The sequence below is a fragment of the Pleuronectes platessa genome, chromosome 21 (genome assembly GCF_947347685.1).
Source record: "Pleuronectes platessa chromosome 21, fPlePla1.1, whole genome shotgun sequence".
NCBI classification, from domain to species: Eukaryota; Metazoa; Chordata; class Actinopteri; order Pleuronectiformes; family Pleuronectidae; genus Pleuronectes; species Pleuronectes platessa.
The window spans coordinates 2,171,760-2,194,664 of NC_070646.1; the positions used below are offsets into that span (position 1 = coordinate 2,171,760).

Consider the following 22,905-nt stretch of genomic DNA (forward strand, 5'->3'; position numbering starts at 1 on the left):
GGTGAGCTCATTAAGAACTTTCAAGGATATCTTTTGCAGAATCATCTTGACACAGCAGCTGGTCCCTGAATACATTAGCATCGCGATGCCGAGGTTTGAACAGCCGAGCGGCACTGTGGACATGTGGTCGCTTCAATCAGCCGACGGAAAAAACACCCGAACACTCTGCCACTGAGATTCTGTCCCCAGAATAAAAAAGGTGTGAAATGGGAGGAAGCCGAGGAGACATGGAGATGTACCTGCAGAGGTGTGAACATCCGATCGACTCGGAGCTGTGATCCATCCATCAAGGGGAGAATCTGCAGGAAGCTGCATGTGCATCGACTGCATCCTCTGTTTGCAGGTTTGTCACACATGGCACATACCTGCTTCCTGTTTTCAGGGCTGTAACGGTGCCTGACAAGCAACACGAGGGAGGGAAGCCTTTGGGATTATGTGTCAGGGTTTAGAGCGGGGGGGGGGGGGGGATCTTGCACAGACAGGTGCATCGCTGGGATCTCGTGACATAAATCGGAGACAGGTTCACCTCAGGGCTTGAAAAACACAGATTTCAAACATCAAAGTCGATCAAAGGACACAAACAAAACAAACGTCTCTTCCTGTTCTTGTCAAAAACAAAACAATGCAAAGGAGCAGGAATTGAAAAAATTTAATTAATAAGACTAATACCCAAACAACTCCTTGACTCATCCTGTTGAATCGGGGACAAATTATTAATGAGACGCTCACTTCAATTTCCGTGCTGCCATTTTCCTCCTGGATAGAAAAAATGTCCTGGTCCGACTGTCGGCTCAGTGCAAACACAGAAAACTGCAGAGGAGCCGAGTGCTTCCCTCTCCCTCAGGGAACCTCTGGAGTATTTCAATAAGTCACACTGCAAACGTATGAATTCAGAGGACAGGCTGCTATCGACTCACCATATCTGTGCTCTGTGCTGAACTCAGCAAAACCATCAAAAAGGTGTTGAGACAGTCACAATAAAATGTTAATCTCATAGAGTTAATGGTGCAAAGGCCCGATTCTGCAAAATCCTTTACCTGCAGACCTAGAGGGTCAAACTGGGAGCTGGACTAAACTCATGGGCTCATCCGAGGCCGTAGGATTCATCCTCTGTGGATTAGGAATATTTGTTTCATTGCATCCATCCAATGGTTGTTGAGATGTAGGATATAGAACAAAGAGGTGGACGAACCATGTTGACAACGCCATTTATAAAGCTAAGCCCTGAGCTCAGTGGCTAAAAACCAATAATGTTTCCATCACATCTCAAAATCACATTGTAAACAGTTCAAATAAATAACAGCAATAAACGTTGTCAGAGGTCACTGAGGGTTGACCTGGGGGGGTCAAATTGCTTTTTGTGGCTAGATGTCCAATCCAGCTGAGGTTACCGAGGGGGCAGGGAGATTAGAAAGAGGAGCTCCGATCAATACTAGGATCCTCGGATCACCGCCTCACTCCGTCTCTGTCTCTTTTCCCGTCTTTTTTTATTTTCCACTTCTTTATCTCCTTCTCTCTGTCTTGGTTTAATCTTCACGTTTAAGCCTCTGTCCTGTTTCCTCCTAGTCTGTGGGTGTTGATGTCAATCGTTATAAGAACCTCTTCCCATCAGGTCCTTTCTGGGAAGTGGATCTTGTTGATGACGCCAAGGGGACAAATGTTGGAGCTGGAGTGAAGGTTCTAAAAAGGGACAATGTTTGGTCGCAGGGCCGGATTAGTTCTTTTAGCTTTTATTCCCGAAAGGTCGTAAAGCCGCCACTCGTTCAGAGCCGAGCCCGCGGGGCTGAACGAGTGGAAGAGGAAACTGAAGCTCGGTTTTACCACATCGAACTGACTCTCCTCCTCGGGGCTGTGAGGGAACGACAGATCTACACTGAGGCCATATTTCTTAGTTCCCTTCTACCTCTGAGATCACCCTGCATCAAAACATATGGACGCCACCATCTTCTCTTTTATTCATCCTCTGCCACTGAGAAACAGCTTTTTAATGTTGTTTGTGAATAAATGATGTCACATCAGAGGTCAGGCAGCGTTTATTCATATTCATGTGATTCTCTCCCTGGTTCAAGGTTGGGTCACTGCTCACTGGAGCCATAAGGAGGGTTTGCATATTAACTATGAGTCAAACTTTATGACAAAACTTCTGCGAGAGCTGCAGGAGGGAAATAAATATGACTTCACGGTCATTTCATGTGAAGTGTCAAAGAGTCGGGATGCAATAAAAACCTCATATTGCTTATGAAATAATGTGGTTTCACTTTTAAACATCTGCTGGGTTATCGTATATCATAAATGGTGAATATAGAGATAGACGACATGAAGCAGTTTGATCGCCCCCTAGTGACTGGTCACAAATCCTGCCTCCTCCATGTTAGCAGCTTGGACATGGGCTAAAGTCAAAAGTAAAAAAACATCACAAATAAATCAGTTTTCATCTTTTCTTTTCTAGATAGTGGGAAGACGTGGTGACAGTCTATTGTTACAAAGCACTAAAAGGGCAAGGGGGGGGGGGGGTGTTACCGTCTTTACACATAGTCAAGGTCTTATCCTGTATTCTCGTTTGTTTTAATTTAGCAGCAAGGAATCCACACCCCCACCCTAAAGTCTACACCTGATCCGATCCTAGGATTACCCAGAAACCCATCTGGCCCTTGCCAGCTAGCGGGGTTCCCACTGCCCACCAGCTCCTGCTAATCCCAGTTATTACTGCAGTTTAAATCCAGACCTGCTGTGAGGAGCCGTGCCAGGAGCTTTTATTTGTGTCCCTGTGGCAGAGGGGGGATCTGGGAACGTGGGATTGATCGACTGGAATACGATGATTCGAGGAGATGGATGGAGGCATAAATAACGGCCATTATTAAAAAGGCTCTTGAAGATCCCATCGGAGCCTCAGTGCTGCAGAATGTGCTGTAGCTGTCTCCAGCTTTGAGGCCCCCCCCCCCCCGTTTTATGGCTCTCCCCTGGAGGAACCAGCTGTAGCGGCCGGTATCAGGGCCTCGTCCTGAGCATGTGAGAGGGAGACGACACGTGAGCTGCAGAGCTCCGGGCAAAAAGAACCAAAAATCAGTGGAGAAGGTTTTTTTTTTTTTTATCTGCCTGTGTTGAAGAGGATGTTAACTCATATCTCATGGTGCTGGATCGTGATCCTCTTGTTGAGGGTTAAGAACAGAGGATGTTGCACCGTGTTAAGTCCTATGAGACTAATAGTTTGTCAATATGGGCTATACAAATGTGATTGATTGATTGATTGATTGATTGATTGATTGATTGATTGATTGATGTCTCTTCCTCCACCAGGACTCATCATCCAGCATCTGAAAACCACTTCGGCACTAAAATGAAATTTGTTGTTTTGTTGGATGACAGAAAAATAATTGGCAACATTATTAATTTATTAATTGTTCTGATGCAAATTCTGAAAATAATCCCCACTTTCAGCTTTGTAATGTGAATATTTGCCAATTTCTCTGATACGTATAGAAAACTAAAAATCTTCAAGACGAGCAAAAATGTTTTACATCTTCTTGCGGCTCTTAGTCTCAAAGAACATCTGAAAACTGTTTTTAGAATGTTCTTCTCTTTCAAGCAGTTTATGAGTTTTTGCGGCTAGAAGACTAAACATTATTACAATATCCTGGTTCAACTGTTTTCCAGCCTCAGTTGAGAACTTGTCTCAGTAATGACTCTGTTAACAATGGACTGAAACCTTGTGGACAGAAGAACCAGACCTCTTCACCAAAGGGGTTGTGAAGGGGAACCCATGCGGATCAGATCTGGTATTTGGGGCCTGGTCTCTTCCATAGTGGCCTTATTGTTCATCACAACGTCCCTTTTGTTGCTGCTTCACGTTGTTCCATCAGAGATTTCACTGTGCGAGGGGCTGGAGTTGGCCGGCCTTCAAGCCCCCCCTCCAGACCAGGGGAGGTGGAGGTCTTCATTGAGGGACTGTGCAGGACAACCTGACCAGAGAGAGTTAAATGATTGGGCAGTTTTTTGTCTTGAATTGTCCTGGTGTGCACGAGTCTGGTGTTCCAGTTCTAATTTCTGCTGTGAGACACTTAACAAATTGATTTCTCTAAACGCTGAGTCTCCGTCCAGGAGCTCGACCACTGATCCGTTCAGGGTTTGTGATGCAGCACGTTTTCCTCCTGCGTGGCTGAGAATAGAAATGAAGAGAATCTGCTTGTTTAATTAGCTCACCTCTGACCCGTGTGACCTTCACTGATGTTCTCAAAGTGCTCCAGTGTCGCTCTAATCCCGTTAGACGGACCTGACACTGGGAGTGGAGCCAGGGATCACCAGCGCAATGAGACCAGCGGGTCACAAATAGCCTTAAGTCCTGTCTAGACAGGGGAGCTAATGGATGCTAGCACCCAGCATATGCAGACCCATGTCCTGCCCAGTGATCGAGTGGTTCTGTGGGTCGAAGCCATGCTGGAGGAACATGATCGGAACCATCAGTTCATTTTATGCATGTCAGTGGCTCTGCCGGGTGGATCATCTCGATCCGACGTATCCCAGGATTCATCAGGCGTCGGCGATTAAGCAAGAACCTCTTAAATTCCACTGCAGGAGCCAAAGTAAACTAACTTGACCAATAACCACAGATTACATGATTTCTTTGATAAATGTCATGTACGGGTTTATAGAGTTTTATTGCATTTTTTCCCATTATTCTGGGATTTAAAGAATTCACATTTGGCTACAGAAGAAGACAGGAAAGCTTTCAATCTGTGGTTTCTCGCTTGAATCAAAATTAAATTTACATGTTGTTCTTCTTCCACCACGACACCACTGGGATTCCAACGCTCCGAGGATTTCTCTGAGAAAGCAAAAAGGCAGAATATGTTCTCTCCCAGATTCTCCATCTTTCATCTTAAGAGCAGAATATAACAGAGGAGTCCTTCCTCCTCTTCTTCACACAGAGCAGTACGATGAAATGCAGAGAGTTGGCACAGGGACCTTTTCTTCTTTCTCCACTTATTAATTTATTTTCTGATGACACCAGGCTGCCCTCCTGAAGACATCAGGACATTTCTCAAGGAGAAGAGGAGGAGGGGGGGGAGAACTATTGTGCTTTCCTTTTTCTGGAAGGAGGGAGGAAGCAAATGGAAAGACAGTGTGCAAAGGCTTTTTGGAATATGTCCCATGGCACACACGTTTAAATGGAGCGCCCAATGATCTGTAACTGTGTGGAGGAGATTGTCTTTCATTAGGAACTTATTAAACCTGAATGGAAACTGGGAGAGGGAAACAGTGAAGATCGGTCGATCTGTTAAAGCAGCAGCGAGCACATTTATTCTTTTGATTCATTATTCACCAGCTGATGTTTTATCTGTGTTAAAGCACACACACTGGGACATGGGACGCAGCGGCTCTAGAGGAAAACAGCAGGAGGTCAAAGCAGGAAAAAAGATACACACTCAATATTGGTTAAGCAGAAGGATGTGATTTCTCCTCTGTGGTTATTTAAATCGGATGTTTCTGTTCCTGGAGACAAAGGAGCAGCGTCGAGCGAAGAGAGAGAGAGAGAGAGAGAGAGAGAGAGAGAGAGAGAGAGAGAGAGAGAGAGAGAGAGAGAGAGAGAGAAAGACTTTCCTGTCGGCTGCAGCTCGCCCTGCGTCGGGGGAGCGCGGCTCAGAAGGTGAAGCAGGAGGACGGAGGAAGTGCGTCTCTTGTTACCTGCCACAGTTTGACAGCTACACACACTGCAGTGCAGAAAAACTGTGTACGGGGGGGGATACATTTACAGGTGCACACTGACCCCAATAACTCTCATTGTGTTGTGTTAAATGACCTTTATTACACAATGATTTTACCCGTGCATGAACGATTCGATGTGACGACTGTATAAATTATTCCTTCCTCAGGAATCTCAGGGTTGCTGGTTTGATTCCTCCTTTTATCAAACTCACCTCTGTCCTGCAGTGAGGCGCTCAATACAAACTCCAGCTGTGCAGCTAAGACGTTTAGGGAAATTAGCTAATTAGCATGTCTCCCTCCTTTGTTTCCAGTCTTCATGCTAAGCTAAGCTAAATATCTTAGGTTCCTATTTGATTGACAGGTATTATCTGATAAAGATTTGGATTCGATTTTGGAGAAGATCCAGAAAAACTTTCTTTAACACGATAAAATAATAAGACTGCCAGTTTCTCCACATTCCTCATCTTAACGCAGACAACAGACTGATCCTCTGATATTCCCCCTGTAAAATAAGATGTAGCTCAAGGTTAGACTTCACCATTGTCATATCAATCTGACCTGTTATTTACATTTGTATTAATTAGCATCAATCTCATTGAAACGAGCTTAGAGCTTGTCGCATGTTTACACTAGAGCCTCTTCAGTCCCAAACACTAATTGGGTTAAAAGCTGAGGTTTGAATGATCTCATCTAAACCTCATTATGGCAGCAATTAACTGGAATAACAGCGATTAACTAGTTGAGGATTGTTTGGTTAGAAACCAGAGATTGTGTTGTTGTAATTAATCCCAGTCGAGAAGCAGCTCTTACCAGAACGAGTCGACCTGCTGGGTTGGCCAACGATCAAGTCAACAGTGGGTTATTATCTTTGCAACAGGGTAAACAAGGCAGATAATTGCCTGTGGCCCCTCTTGAGAATGAGAGCGACCCCCCCCCCCCCCCCTTCAAATCCTGTGATCAACGATGTACAGGAAACTGCAGCGACTCCCTAACGAGGCCCCGTGACACACAGGAAGGGTTCTAGAAGTTGGGTTGAGGATTAGAACATTTGTGTGATGTGGTTGTTTGCCCTTAAACTTTATTTAATTATTCATATGTCATCACACTATGCACTTGTGAATGTTGTGGTTGATGTGCCCCCCCCCCCCCCCCCTCACATGTCCCTCTTGCCAGGGGCGCCTAATGTCCCTGGAAATGCTCCTGGTTATACAACACAATAAAATGCATTTGAACAGCCAATCGAAGGGCGTCAAGCTCAGAATACATCTCACACCATTAGCTGCAATAGCATAACAGCACAATAAAATAATAATACAAATGTGGCCTGCTATAAAAAGCCGAGGCAGCGGGTTACAGCAATTATCATCCATCAGAGTTACTGCATGTGTCTCCGGTGAAGCTGAAGGCTGAGGACTCGGCTTCAGGCAGGAATCAGGGCGACTCGGGGGGGAATGGAGAGTCAGGCGCTCACTCTGCACGGAGCAAACAAACATCAGCCCCACGTCGACCCAGAAGTAGGTTGCTCCCACCGATCTGCCCGGTAACAGTTCTGCAGCGTGCATGTGTGTATGTTAGTCATGGGCTTGATGGTTGTGTGCAAGCATGCATAAGTGTGCATGTTGGCACGTGCAGCCAGTCAGTGGGCTGATGGGGAGCGGAGGAGGAGGACGAGTGGGTGGAGGAGGAGGAGGAGGAGGAGGAGGAGGAGGAGGAAGAGGAGGCCAGTGGTAAAGGCTTCAACAGCAGCTAAAGATAGCACAGTGCTCACAGGCACTCGGTGGAGTGCACGAGTGCAAAAGTGCACGAGGAGCCCTTTATCAACAGCAGAGGCACAAACCACAGCTCAGGTTATTGAGCGTCTGTGAGATAAAGTGCACGATTCTCCAAAAGGTTTTAATGAGCAGAAACAGATTTGATCCAACGCTGATATATCATAAATATTTATTCTATAGAAGTTAGAGAAACAGGTTTGATTGTCTGAATTATCTGTGGAGTTGTTCTATTTACTCTGTGCATGACAGACATCGGCCGAATATTGATTTGCAATTCAAACAGTTTTCAAATTATAAAGTGCAGGAGAACTATATACAGTTTGTAATATACTATATCCATCCTGTCTGGTTAGTAGACGACAAAAACTCTTTAAATTAATGTAGATGAACTTGTTGCATGTGGACATCTTCTGTGTTAAACTTCATGTTTCCTTCACCAGGTGCTGCAGGACCTGAGTTTTCTCTACATACAGATTCTGAATGTGAATGTGAATCGTTGCAGGTGAGGGACAAGATTCTGGGACAGAGACGCATCGACCATCTGCTTTTTAAATTCATCTGTGTTCATATGGAGATAGATGTTGATGGAGATGAGCCAAAATGTCGTGTGGATCTAAAGTATCTCTGTGTCTCGTGAGGAGAAATATTCTCTCTCTTTTATTCCTGTTTTCCTCTGTCACCTGTCTGCACGTCTGATATTGTGTTGTTAAGATTAACAATCATCTCCTGCGAACCCTCACATGATTTATGAAGAGAACAGAACAACATGGCAGAACGCCTGCTTCCTTATCGGCCCTGAGGCGATGGAAATACATTTCTAACTTCCCTCTAATCGTCTCAAGCGATCCTCAGTCATGTGTGTTCGTGATCCGAGTCCGAGCTCGACGCTGGATGCACGGCACCGGTGGACAAGCGGACCCAGAGCCGGGATTTGAGCTGTATTTACTCAGCCAGTCGTGTAGTTGCTATAAATATAATTCTCACTAATCACATTTGGCACAAACGTGAGCATTAGGTGCTGAGTTAAAGAGGAATCACGTCCTCGGCAGCAGCAGTGACACGCTGATCCACTTCAGCCACACGTCGATACGTCTCGCCAGCTAAATCCAGCCGCCTATCGGCAGGGCTCTAAAGATAGAAGTGAGCGCTGCCCAGTGGACTAATGCTAATCACAGCTCCATCACACAGGCCGCTCGCCGCCTCCGAGGAACTCCATTAATCCATTCAGAGCTGCTCTGGGAATCTGGCTGCTTCCTCTAGAAACAGGGATAAAACACTCGTGCAGCTCAGATCAGGAGATAAACCTCGACTCCTCTTTGTCTCACAGGCAAGAAAATCAGCCTGATAATGACCCAAGAGAAGGAGCTGCTCTATCTGTAGATCAGATATAAAGATGGATGATTATATACAATGCTGAAAATCACAAGACACTTTATATCATCGGGAAAGTTAGAGAAAAACCCAAGACTTGGCGACCGTGGGAAAAAGAGAAAACCTCCTGCAGCCCCGGACTCAAGGGTTGAGCTTTGATGGGGGGGGGGGGGGGGGGGGGGGGGGGGGGGGGTTGGGAGAACGATGGGGGGGATATGAAGGAATCTTTTATTGCCAGATCTTTTTCATCCTGTTTCCGAACCCACTTTTCATAATTCATAAAAACAAGGTCGTGCCGTGATTATCCAACAGAGTTGAACTCATTAACATCCTCCAGCGTCAGAGCCTCAACAAACAAACAACAGCACCCCCCCCCCCCCCCCCCACCACCACCCCCCATTTTTTCCTGAAAAGCGATTTCACAGCCGACAACTTTGTGTTTGTGTTGTGTTTCTCTCACTCTGGCCTCATGTGTCGTTTAGGACTTTATGTCATTCAGCCACAGAGTGATGATGTGATAACTGTGTGTTGTCTGAGGTGATCCGTTTTTAGACGGATTGAAGTAATGACCCCCAGGAAGAGAGTGTGTGTGTGTGTGTGTGTATGTGTGTGTGTGTGTGTGTGTGGTGGGGGGGTTTTAAAGACAAGAGGATCCGTTTGTCAGACAGAGCCTCGCTCATGAGTCACGAGATATTATATATATATATATATAATGGGTCCTTATGTAAGACAATGTTTCCGACTTGTTAGACAATGTTCCTGTGTTGAATTAGATTTGAAAAAGTTGTTATATAATCTTCTGGGGTCACGTTATATCACAATGATTCTCGTGACAATGCACAGCTGAATAATCTGATAATCTGGTTACACAGGAAAATGTAAACCCACAAATACATGACCTGCTTCTTAAACCGCTGATGATATACATCAGTGTGATTTCTACACGTCACCGTTCAGTCCTGAGACTTTTGTGTTGCTGAAGATTGTTCTGGGTTCTGTCATCGAATATTAATCGTTACCAGTGATACTGATCAATATGGATGAAGCGCATATTTTTATTACTTGTACCTTTCAACATTTGTTGGTATAATTTTTTTTAGTATTTGTATTTTAAGCATTATTTTATATTTTGAATATTTGTTTTGTAGTATTATTTGTTTTGTATTTTTTTGTGAAGCATTATTTGTTTTTATCTTTATTATTTTAAGAGCTTGTGTTCCCAAAATCATTCTCGTTATTCTCTTTTGTTTCATTTTCTCTTTTATTGTCACACACACACACACACACACACACACACACACACACACACACACACACACACACACACACACACACACACACACACACACACACACACACACAGCAGATGGTTTGATCCATCAAGGCAGATGGTTTGATCCATCACACATCAGCAGTGTCGTCGACCTCCTGCTGTGAAAACCTCTTTTGTTGAATCTCCTCCAACACGAGACAAACAACCTTCCACTGACGTCCCACAAAGCCCCGGGCCACGAGCCGGACTGGGCCGTGGTTACTGGGAATGCAAGGAGCTCAGATTGATGGAGACTCTGCCTTGAAAAGAGCCCGTTGCTAAAAGGCACACATGCAGATATGCATCACAATAGCGTGAGCGTGAATGGAGGCAGCTCTCAGTGATGGAGTACAGCACATGCAGAGACCATCTGGATAATCAAGCAAAGGCTGGGGGGGGGACTCCTTCATCCAGAAAGCCCTTTGAGAGGAAACTTTATTTGAGATCCTACTGAAGATTCTCTCTGAACAGTCGACACTGAATCTAGAAAAGGTTGAATGTTCCCAGGGGGCATGAATATTCTTGGAATTCAACCAACAACCTGGAGCTCAGATGTGAAGTGTCTGTTTTTAGCTTTAAAGTATCAGGGAAGTTGCTGCAGGGCCAGTGACACGTGCCCCTCTGCTGCTGCTTCCTGGACAGTGAATAGTTAAACATTTTATTTTTAAAGCATAAATCATAAAAAGAAACACACATTAATGTATTAATATTTCACCCACACAGGTTTCAGAGAGGATTTCAGTCTTCGACCTGAGAATGACACAGCGTTGCTGTGGAACCATTTTCAAGCCACAGCTGCTTTGTTTCCTCTGGGAATGATGTTTGGTGACAAGGAAAAGACAAATTAATCATTTCCAACTAAAGATAATGATTGAAATATTTATTTATATAATAAATGTACAGATTTACAGGTGGGACTCAGATGTTGTTGCTCTAATCAGCCTCTCACAGACTCCACTTGGGGGGGGTTTCATATTACGGCTGGCTAACAGCAGATATTAGCCAGGTCCCAGTGCCTCTCTGATCTCATTATGAGGCCACCTCCCGTCACTGGGAGCTGATCTGCAGAGGGACTCAGGTGGTGGGCGTCAGATTAACTGGTCACGTGACCTCGTGAGGGAGAAACTGCCAATAAAAACGCAATTGAATCAATGTTTAGTGTTGACTTGTCTCAGGCAGATGGGACGTGTGCTGACGTCCTATTTCAGAAACTCAACTTAATGTCACTTTATGGTTTCAGACATTCTCTCTGTCTTTTATTAAACAGGCAATAAAAAGAAAACATTATGTAGATTGTAACGCAAAACCTGTTTAGTGTAATAAATACATAAGATAACATGTGACGATGAACACATTTAAACCTAGAATGTCTCTGAGTAGAGTTTCAACTTCATCCAAAGCCCAACATGCCTGAACATGCCGGGGGGGGGGGGGGGATTGAGCTGGTTGTAGTTTAGAACTTCACCACTAGATGCCACTAAATCCCACAAACCGAACCAGTGACATGTTTTTCAATGTTTGGATATTTTTTATGTTATTGCTTGAAATGATTTGCTCCAGAAAAATACATTTAACTTCAGACATTTTCCAGATACTATGGTTACAGTGGTGATTAATGAGATGATAGATCGATTTAATAACAAACACTGTTTGAGTTTTATTGTCATGTTATCATTCTTATTATTATGATTGTTATTAGACAATAATTAGAGTCAGGGTTCAGATGAAATACAACATAGATTAAAATTAATACAAAAGCCCAAAGAGAGAAACATTTATTATTATGATTATTGACTTTGCCTTCAGGTATGATCATTTAAATCACACTGAAATCTGGATTTTATGAAGTAAATAAATAGACTAAATAGATATTATTTTAAAAACTGGTTGTTTAAAAGTCATTTAACAGTTTAAGTTCATAAAGACTCTGTTGTTTCAAGGGTTAAAGTTTATAATGACCACCTGTTGTAGGTCCTGCATAGAAAACCTGTGTCTCCACAAACACTTCTTCTGTAAAGGAAGAACATGTCGGTGCCTGATGCCTGTGTTATGAAACATGTGCTGTGTGTGATGTTAGGATGTTACGAGCTGCACCTGAAGGCAGCACGGTGTCCTCGCTGTTGTCCCCTTCAGGTTCAGGACAGTCTCCGGAGTGTCTGCTGCTGTAGGTGGGGTGTGTCTGCTCTGCTGCTCGAGACACTGGAGACAGAGTCAAGTCACACACAACGAACCAGGAAGCTGCACGGATTACTTCTTTAAAATAAAAGCCCTGAAACTGAACATTTATAACAATAACAACAATAATAATTTATTTGGATAGTTTCTGTGCTTGCTGTGAATTATTCCCTGGATATGTTCCTGCCGTATTGTCCGAAAGGGGCAGGCAGGGAAAAGTTCTAGAAAACATCCGGACAAACAGACTCAGACTTTATTGATCATTTCTAGAGAAAACTTCTGGACGTCAGTTCTGCTCTGAGATCTGCTCAACTGGTGAAATTCCTGTTAAAGGTCCAGTGTAAGATTTAGGTCAAATTCATCTATTGGCAGAAATTGAATATAATATAATCCTAATGAGGTTTTCACTTGTATGTTTCATCTAAAATTTACGAGTTGTGGTTTTCTTTACTCCTAAATGAGCCTTTATATTTAATACTTTATATTTGAATCAGGAGCGGGTCCTCTCTACGGAGGCCGCCATGTTTTTTACAGTAGCCCAGACTGGACAAACTTATCCTTTTGAGCTTTTATGACAACTGAAGGCTATTGTAGGCTCAGGTGAGGGGTATTCAGCTGCAGCATTACACTTCACCACTAGATGTCACTAAACTCCACACACTGAACCTTTAATAATAACGATAATAACTTTATTTAAGGGACTTTTGAAGATGCCTCGTAAGCAAATCAAATCCAAAGTATAAAATAAAACAAAAAGTAAGATAAAATGTTGAAACATCAAACAGTCAAAGACAAAGTGCAGCTCAGTGGACGCTTTTATTGTGAAAGGGTTTGACCGGAACCACTTGTTGACAGCGCGTCACGCTTGGCGGGTTCGGTAACAAACCGGTGGAGCAGCTCGCGCGCCGTCAGACAGCTTCAGGGACGAGGAGGCGGCGCCGCGCGCGACTCACGTGTGGAGCGGGGAATGCAGCTCGCGAGCGTGTCACCGGATGTGCGCGAGCGTTGGTGAGAGAAAGACAGAAGCGGAGGAAGAAGAAGAAGAAGAAGAAGAAGGAGGAGGAGAAGAAAAGGAGGAAGAAGAAGAAGAAGAAGAAGAAGAGGAGCGATGAAGAAACACCTGAGTCCCGGCAAACAGCAGCAGCAGCCCCCGCCCGCCCCGGCCGACATCCCGGCCCCGAGCACCGGGGAGGTGACGGTCCAGCAACTCAACGAGCTGCTGGCGGACGGCAGCGGCTTCTACAGCCTCCCCACCCAGCACTTCAACGAGGTGTTCTCCAGGATCTACATCGGGAACGCGTGAGTCACCCTCCTCTTCCTCCTCCTCCTCCTCCTCTATCCATCCCTCCATCCCTCCATCCATCCCTCCATCCCTCTATCTATAATGTCTGACAGGTAGGACCGGTTGTCCCAGACGCTCCCTCATCTTCATCACCATCATCATCATCCTCCTCGTCCAGACGCGACAATGACAATCGTGTCGTATGTCTACATGCACACACGCACGCACACACACACGCACGCACTCACGCACACACACAGGGCGGGCTTGTTGTTGTGGCGCCTCCACTTTGTCATCACGACAACAGGCGGTTGCTGTTGTTGTTGTCCTCGACGCACCGGCGGTGACATTGAGCCTCGCGCAGCTGGAGGAAAGAACAACAACAACAATAACAACAAGAATCTTATCTAATATTCTAAGATCTGGAATGTTGTGGAGACACAGAGCCGCGTTTCCTGAGTGGTTCCCTCCATCATCGCTGCCCCTCTGCTCCTCCTCTTCATCACCCACAGGAGCAGGAGGGTTGTGTCTGTGTCAGAACAAAGAGCCGGACACAGGGAGACGCTCCTGTGATGAAGAGGAGGCAGATACTCACCTTCATCAGACGTGCAATGAACTCTGGAGATTCTCTGGAGGAGGTGCATGTCTGAGCCCAAAGGTCCGAGACTTCGAGAGTCGTGTGAATCTGATGTGTGAACACAGCAGGAGATCTTCCTCTGGAGTGTGTGTGTGTGTGTGTGTGTGTGTGTGTGTGGGGGGGGGGTTGATGACCTTTCTAACACGATATTGTCCTGAATGTGTTTAAATACTGGTCTCATAAACTCTAGAGCGAATCAAACAAACACAAAGTCAACTTCAAGTGCTGCACCCGTCCTAATAACTTCAGATTAGTGCTGGTTGTTATTGTTGAAGTGTAAAGTGAGAGGACTAAAATGTCAATATCAAGTAAATCAGACATAAATAAATAACACATTGTTTTCTTTGTTTTTAATCACATTAACACTCATATATTTATACCAGCTGTATGAAGCTGTGAGATTTGCTGAGCCCTCAAACGAGCACACGTGCAGCGGATGTCCTGTATTTTCATATCACACGAGGCAGAAGCAGAACCATAAATCCATGGTGGTTGGCTGCTATTGGTTTTGTAATGAACATGCCGAGGCCGTAGGAATTTATGGCGCCGCATTCCATAAAAAATACCTGGTTCCTGGTATTTCCAGAATCGACGTTTATGATCGTGATCGAGAAGAATCGTCTGACTGCGAGACAAACACACAAAGAAAAACACAACACACCTTAATCCTCACTCACAAGCCTTGTTTGAAGTTAAATTAAACTTAAATGTAATAATTAAACTTGTGTATGAATGAATCAGTCAGTGATGAAGAGTTGGCGACTGTAAATAAAGATGGAGGATGCGTCTCCACCTCCTTCTGTCGCGAAGCTCCAACAGAAGTTCCAACTGGTATGTAAAGATTAAAGGACCAGTGTGAAGGAACTAGTGGCCTCTAGTGGTGAGGTGGCAGATTGCTCTATGTGGACTGGTCAGTTCTGGGCTTCTGTAGAAACATGGCAATGCAAGTTGGTGATTAAACATTAATGAAATCACTCTAATCTTATTTACGTGAATAGAACAGAACAGAATGCCTTTATTGAGGTTGGTAATTGAACAATAACATTTGCTGTCTATCTCTAAAACGTTGATTTTCTGGTTTCAAGTGTCAAACTTATCGGAACAGACGTCGAGAAGCAGCGATGGGAAACAAACACACTTTCCAAAAGCGTTTTATCGGACTCGTAATGTAATACAAGCTTTTACCGAGCCGCCCTTAATCTCACTTGTATGGATTCACGGTAGAGAAGCGACCCGGGGGTGAGGCAGTGTCTCTGAGCGGTGGAGTGCAGGAGGGCGAGCAGGAAGAAACACATGAACATCACTGAACCTCAGAGCTTCTACAAAATCAATCTGAAAAGCCCGACCTGCTCGGCCAAGTCTCCAAACAAAGTGCTGGCAGTCCGGAGCCACCGGGCAGCAGGCGGGCAGCAGAGACTCTGATGAGCCGGCTGCTTATCGAGGGAGACGCCTTCATGTCTGATGAAGGAATCAAGTCCAGTGATCAGGAAGAAAAGCTGCGTTTTGCTTTCAGCCTCTTATCAAAGGCCATTAGTGGAGTATATTAATATTAAAGAACATCTTACTGGTTCCAGACAAGGCCAGTGTACAGAAACCTGATCGCACCAACGGCTCAGCCAGAGAGAGGCGGTATTGATCATTCATTAGAGCCGGAGCCTCGTCCACTGGTCCCACCACTGGGAGCCACTGGGAGCCGTTCTGCTGAGGCTCGGTATGAGATGGACCTCGTTACAACTGAAGCCGTGTAGCAGGCCGAGGGAATGAGATCCAAACAGATGCACTGATACTGAACGGTGGATTCTAATTACATGATTGGAAAGAAACAATCTGTCTGTAGGAATATTCATTAAACTCGTCAAATGGGAAAAAGGTTAATGGGTCCCAGTTCCAGTTATGAGTCATGCGATCCCACAGGAGCCAAACCCATTAACCGCCTTTAGCTCCGAATATATAGTTTTACTGTGGAGTGTTTTTTAAATGAGTGTTTTTCAGGTCAAGTCAAGTTTATTTATAAAGCACATTTATATTAGAGTCGACCAAAGGGTTGTAAAATAAGAAAAGCATGAACAAAGGCTCAAAACAAATTAAATAAAATAGAGATAAAAGGGTAAAAACTCCTTTGTGATGGAGGTAAATCCAGATCAATGAGACTTGGACAGTTCTTCTCTTGAAGTGAGCAGCCGCTGAGAAGCTCTCATCCAGAAATAAATCACAATATTTCCTGAACTCTTGCCCTGTTCTCAGATCTGTGGCCGTCAGCACTCTGAACCCACCGTGTGCAGTTCAGGGACGGGCTGGAGGTGCGGTTGTTTGCTACGAGGAACACTCTGGCTCTTTGTGAAGCTGCTCTTTAATAATGGATGTTGTGGGACTGCAGATCCCAGGGTGAGGAGGAGGTGGTGGTGGAGGAGGTAGAGGAGGAGGTTGAGGTAGGGACTGGCCAGGTAGAGAGGAAGAGAGGGTGTGAATCGGCTGAACGGAGCATGGAGTTGCATGGACGTAGGGTGACCACATGTTCAATCATTCATGCCCACCCGCCTACACTCTATATCTAAATGCACACAAACATGTAAAATGGCAGCGGTACTGACCCGTGAGCAGACGGGTCGCTGGTGGGTCCCTCCCCCCTGTGGCTGTAAAGCAAAATGGTGGCAGTCAGGGTTGGTTTGATTAGTTCTTGCAGAGGGGGCTTTGCAGGCCCCCCCCCCCTCCAGGGAGCTGCAGGGTCACCTCGGCCTCGCCCGCTTCATATCGACTGGAAGCAGACACGGCAACAAACGCACACATCAATGTTTCACCTGGAGATTCAAGATCAGATACAAATAAAGCAAATAGAGATGAGAATCTTTTTAATTTGTCTTTATACTGGGAATCCACAGCGATGGTGTGATTCCATTTCTGACGTGTTGAGACCCGAGAGAATCTGATGTGTTTAGTAGCTGCAGCGTGTTTTTATTGTGTTTAAACATAAATTCTATTCGGTTAATTAGCGACACTAAATACCTCATAAAACTTTAATGTCACATATAGAAAAGACAGTGCCTTCAGCCAGTGGACACAGGCACTCAGCCAATCAGAGGAGAGCAGCCAAACGCTGTGTTGCTGTTTGTAAGGAATATGTGTGTTTGCTTTAAAAAATAAAAGAGAAAGTATTTGAATAATCCTGGATTCACCCCCTGATTTGGATTTGCATGAAAATTCAATGGGTGTAATCAGTTCTGTAGTTTTTGTGTAAAAACCTGAGCTCCTTAAAACTAGTAAATACTAAATATTTATATGAAAAACAAACAGTGTTTATTTCTCTGAGGTTCGGTGTCGTCTTCCACTTCAGCATTATATCATTTTCAGGTTTCTGCAGTAATGGATCATCAGACCTGTAGATTAGTTTGTAATTTAACCTCCGGTCGACCACAGTTGTAAGAAACAATATGTAGAACTGCTTGTGCACCGAGCTGCAGATTTACAGAATCTGGCCTCGAGTCAAGAGAAGCTGTGACGCTGCCAAAAGCACGAAGCAGCAGCAGCAGCAGCAGCAGCGTCGTGAAAGATTCAACCCACATCGTGAGAATATCACTTTAAAGTAAACAGTGCTGACGCTCTGTGTTCCTCACAGAGAAGAATCTGTCAGGTGTGATTATTCCTGCTGGTGTTTGTCCGACACGTCTTGTTCTGCTGTGTTCTCGTCACAAACAGTTTTTATTTCACCATCAGAGGAAGTTTGTTGTCTCAGTGTCCGTCTTGTTAAGCCGTGGTCGTGTCCCTGGTCTCGCCCTCGCAGGTTCGTGGCGCAGAACGCCATGCGGCTGCAGAAACTGGGAGTGACGCACGTCCTCAACGTGGCGGAGGGCACCTCCTTCATGCACGTCAACACCTGTGCCGAGTTCTACACCGGCACGGGCATCACGTACCACGGCATCAAGGCCAACGACACGGAGAAGTTCAATCTCAGTGCCTTCTTCGAGGAGGGGGCGGAGTTTATCGACAAGGCCCTAGCACACAATAACGGAAAAGGTACGTTTATTCATTTATTTATTGCTATGTGGGACACAGGAGATGATCATGATGAAGATGATGATGATGAAGATGATAGTGATGAAGATGAAGATGATGGTGACGGTCCTGAGCGTCTCAGGCTAAATCTGACCCACTCCTGAGCCCTGCTGTGACACTTTTGTTCTGGTTAACGGAATAAAATAAGAAATCACCAGGGAAATTAGTCTGAAATAAGACATTTGATTTATAAATATTCTTCAGCAGATTAACAGGATTAATCGCAGGAGACTTCTGTGCTGTGACGAGAGAGTGAAGGAGGGAGGAGGATGGAGGAGGAGCAGAAACAGGAGAACTCACCTCCTGCTGCCTGGTTCTGCTGGAGTTTGTTGTGCAACATTATCTTTGACATTTTCTGACCCCTCAGCTTTGAGCAGAGAAAAGGTCACGGCTGCAGGATTTTAATGAGAAACTTTCTCGGTGCATTGTTCATAAGAATCGAATGAAGCCACGAGGTGACAGCGGGGAATTGGTCAGGTCTACAAACCCATTCTGCATCTATGCACAGTTTTATAATGAGAAGCTCTCAGCAGGTTTAATCTGCATGTTCCTTTCAGGTCTATACACATGTGGCACAGATGTTCACTTGGAGTCACGGATCAAATGTTTAGATTTGGGTGGTGACTTGGACAGTGACCTGAAACTGGAGGGGGTCGGTGGAGGCACAAGAAAGAGTGAGTTAACGTATGAATGAAAGAATAAATCAGAAGAGAAGAGAAGGAAGGAAACGTTGGCAGGTAGTGAGTGTCTAACAAGAGGATACAGTAGAATCAACATTGATCTGTGGCAGGGAGCGAGATTAGATACTGAAGAGGTTGTCTCATCGGCAAAGGACAGAGGAGGGGGAGGAGGAGAGGATGGAGGAGGAGAGAAGAGGAGAAGACGTAGGGAGATCTTATGACAGCGGAGAGGCGTGAGATGTGAGCTAACACCAGGGGAGCGACACAGGTCGGTGTTGGGTTCCTGATAAAGTGCAGAATCTGCAGATGTGACCTGAGCCCGACACATCAGCTGCCAAGTCCAATCCCCCCCCCCCTTGAGGTTCCATCTCGTCTTTAAAAGAAAGTTACACACAAACAACACAAACAGGGCTGACAACACAAATACAGGGAACATACATGTTGTGTGCACAGGATGAGGAATCGATGTAAGATGAGGCTGCAGTGAAGATGACTGACTTTGCCGAGTCGGCAGCAGAGGTCAGATCTTGAATTTGCATCTTCTGGCTCAGAAAATGCTTCGCTAGACAAGTTTGCTCACAGCACATGTTCCCCGTGGCTCCTGCTCGCCTTTGTCTCCTTTTGTTTTATCATTTGTTTTTGTCCTGATCATCCACGATGTAGGAATCCTGCACGATTTTCTCATATTTACACAATGAAAACATGTCTTAATTCAGGTAAATGTCAACATGCAGCCATGATACAGATATATTGTAAGATATCTCTGTATCAGATCAATCTTACAGGAGGGTGATGCTAGTCGTGATTCTGTAAATATAATATATAACACCTTATTGTCTCTGTGTCTGTGTCCTGCAGGGAAGGTGTACGTGCACTGCAGAGAAGGCTACAGCCGCTCCCCCACCATGGTGGTCGCCTACCTCATGCTCCGCCACAAGATGGACGCCCGGCTGGCGGTGGCCACCGTGAGGCACAAGAGAGAGATCGGCCCCAACGAGGGCTTCCTCCTCCAGCTGTCCCAGCTGAACAACAAGCTGGCGAGGGAGGGCAAGCTGAACGGCGAGGTGGGAAAACTAAAGACCAAATGATATTAAGAGACCCTCTCCCCCCCCGCCCTCCGTCTCCTCCCATCATGCCTTTCACAGGCCTCAGCTGCTCTCGGAGACTGACCCCACCCCCCCCCCCCAAGACTAAACCAGCACTCATCTGACCACCAGGGGTATTATTCAGAATCACAGACATACACGCATCGATCTGTGTAGATAATTATTCCTCATTCACACACACTGTTTCTTTTCTGAATCTTTGGTCCACGCCTCCCTGCCGCTCAGCGGGGGGGCATCCGTCCGTCCTCTGTCTTCTCTGGATAAAGAGTGTGATCTCAAATACTTCAAACGAATCCCCCCCCCCCCCCCGTTACCTCCTCACCGAGCAGATGTGCAGACGTCTCACCGCTCGCACCTCAAAGCTCTAAATTTCTATCTTTTTTGAGCTGAGCCACTTTAAGCATTCCTCAAGTTCCCACAAGTTCAGACGGTAAAAAACTTTTCCCTGATTTATACATAAAAAAAAAACTTTTAAATACAAGATTATAGCACAATCATTCCATAGTTCTCCACTGCCGGCAGGAGTTCTCTATAGGTTCCGAATAAACTCTCAAGATCTCGAAGGTCCCTGACGCAGAACGTTAAAGACAAAATGAGTCGGATATGTAAATATGGATTAGTCCAAACATTCCAGGAAAACTAAAAGAAAAAGCCCCTTAGAGTTAAGTTTGCCCACACAATCTTTAAAGTCGTCCCGTCTGCAGGGACAGATGATTAATGCACAAACACAGAAACTCACACTCTGCTCCATCAAACTGCAGCTCTGTGTAGAGTTTCAGTTTCGGGCCTCTAGCTTGAAAGCGGTGGCTCAAACAGCAGCTATACGTTTTGTACAAAAAGTTTACGGTTAAACTTGATAAAATACAAAAGTACAAAGGTTGAAATCATAATTATTAACGACATCAGGCGATATCCATATCTGTATCTTATCTCGCTCTAGATGTAAATGATTTCCTTCACGTGAACTTTGACCCCAAACATGTAGACGTTTGCAAATGCTGCCGAATGAGTTTCAGTTTGAAACCGTAGTGTTTGGAAATCGATTCTCTTGCTGATTGGTTCTTATCCGTCAAAGCACCCCCCCCTCAGTTTCACCGTTGTTATTTCCTCGTGTTAGAACTAATCGTGTCCGTCAGCCGCCTTCGAACTCGAGGCCTGAGGTGTTAGAGAGCCGGAGGAAGTCGCCCACCTTCACCTGGAAGCTCCAGTCATCACACCAGAGAGTCGTCCACTGCCAGTTCATCCACACACCGAGGTCCACACACCTGTCTCACCCTGAGGAGTGTGTGTGTGTGTGTCTGTGTCGTGCAGTAATTTAACACACACACACACACAGGTTCAAACGCCTTCTTTTCGTATGTACGTATCAAAGCATTGCAATATATGTCAATACTCCCATCAGATATATATAGAATGTAATCACATATAAATATGACTATTCCGGCTGTGGTTGTTACATATAGTTGAAAAGTACATTTTGAGTGACATTGTATTTAGTACTGGGCGTGAACACTGTAAACTAGACCTCGTGCCGGGGGGGGGGGGGGTGATTGAAGCTGTTTTAAACCCCCCCCCGCCTCGGGTTAGGGTTAGTTCCCTCGTGTGACCGGAGAGAAGAAACAGGAACTAGGTTGTCTCACCTCATTAATGGCACTATTTACTCCTCCTTGGATATATATCTGTATACATATGAATATATACGTGTATACTGTATATACATATTTAAGTGTTGACATATATGAATGTATGAGCAATGTGTCTATAACGTGTAGGTATTGTCAGTATGTCCTAATGTATCATATAATATTTGTATATGACATCACAGAGTACTCCCATTACTTGGTTTCACAGTGAGTTACATGTGCATTGATATTCAGATATGATCGCTGACCGCGGGGGGGGGGGGGGGGGGGGGGGGGGGGTTTGGAGCTCAGCGGGGAAACTGAGGACATCGTGTTTACGCAGGTTTTTTTAAGTTTCAGACGCCATAACTACCAAGATGCAGGTGGCAGCAGTGGATGCTAACGGGTTAGCCTGCGAATCGTCTCTGTCCTCGGAATGTCGCGGAGTCTGTAGCCGAGGGACGAGATTCAGGGGCCGGACGCTTCCTCAAATGTCGTCCAGACATATAAGACCTAAAAACAGTTTCAATGTTTGGGTTTTTTGCGGAGATATGTTCTTCTCGTAAGCCGGACGGTCCAAAAACATCGGTCCAAAATATCGTCGTTGTCCCCAGAGGCTGATCCGTCATCAGCTGACAGCTCCTCAGATTGTCCTGCAGATGATGTCCCGGCCGAGGACACGCTCATGCTCATCATCTCCTCATGTTTGCTTCGGGAACATTTTATTTCTTTCCTGACGGGAGTTTTCGGGGGGGGCCCGTTCACACCTGGTCTTAACGTCCGTCCTGAGACACCCGGACTTTGCACCGTCCCCTCGTGATCACTCCTGACGGATGTGAACACTGGGTCTGAACGTGGTCCGGCTCTGAGAGAGAAGTGATTCTCCAGCTACACTTCACATTTCAATGCAGTGTTTTTAAAAGTGATTTGTTTACATTAAGCCGGCTGCAGACTCTCCACCAGGGGGCGCCGGGCAATCATTGTAGACAGAGGACGTTGCACCTTGTTTAATTAATTATATTATACTTAATTAAATAATTTTAATCAAATAACTTTTAATTAAACATCCTTTGGCTTCAGACTATTGGTTAAACAATTATTAATTTCACTATTTTCTGATGTTTATCGACCAAACAACCGATCTGTGAGATGAGGAAACAGTCAAATTATCTCATGATATATATTTACTATCTTA

General features: G+C 45.1%; 1 protein-coding gene across 1 annotated transcript; it reads left to right on the forward strand.

Annotated features, from left to right (window-relative positions):
* Positions 1-13,289: 13,289 nt before the first annotated feature.
* On the forward strand, positions 13,290-20,637 carry dusp3a (dual specificity phosphatase 3a). Its single transcript, XM_053414257.1, has 3 exons — positions 13,290-13,632; positions 18,031-18,263; positions 19,841-20,637. Exons 1-3 carry the CDS (start codon positions 13,442-13,444, stop codon positions 20,068-20,070), a joined length of 654 nt encoding a protein of 217 aa, XP_053270232.1. The 5' UTR covers positions 13,290-13,441; the 3' UTR covers positions 20,071-20,637.
* Positions 20,638-22,905: the final 2,268 nt, after the last annotated feature.

What these genes read in the sequence shown, in the direction of transcription:
- dusp3a (XM_053414257.1), top strand. Translation starts at nt 13,442, where the DNA reads ATGAAGAAACACCTGAGTCCCGGCAAACAGCAGCAGCAGCCCCCGCCC. An exon ending in AGGATCTACATCGGGAACGC is followed by an intron (nt 13,633 to 18,030) that starts GTGAGTCACCCT and finishes TCGCCCTCGCAG; the next exon opens with GTTCGTGGCGCAGAACGCCA. An exon ending in AGCACACAATAACGGAAAAG is followed by an intron (nt 18,264 to 19,840) that starts GTACGTTTATTC and finishes TGTGTCCTGCAG; the next exon opens with GGAAGGTGTACGTGCACTGC.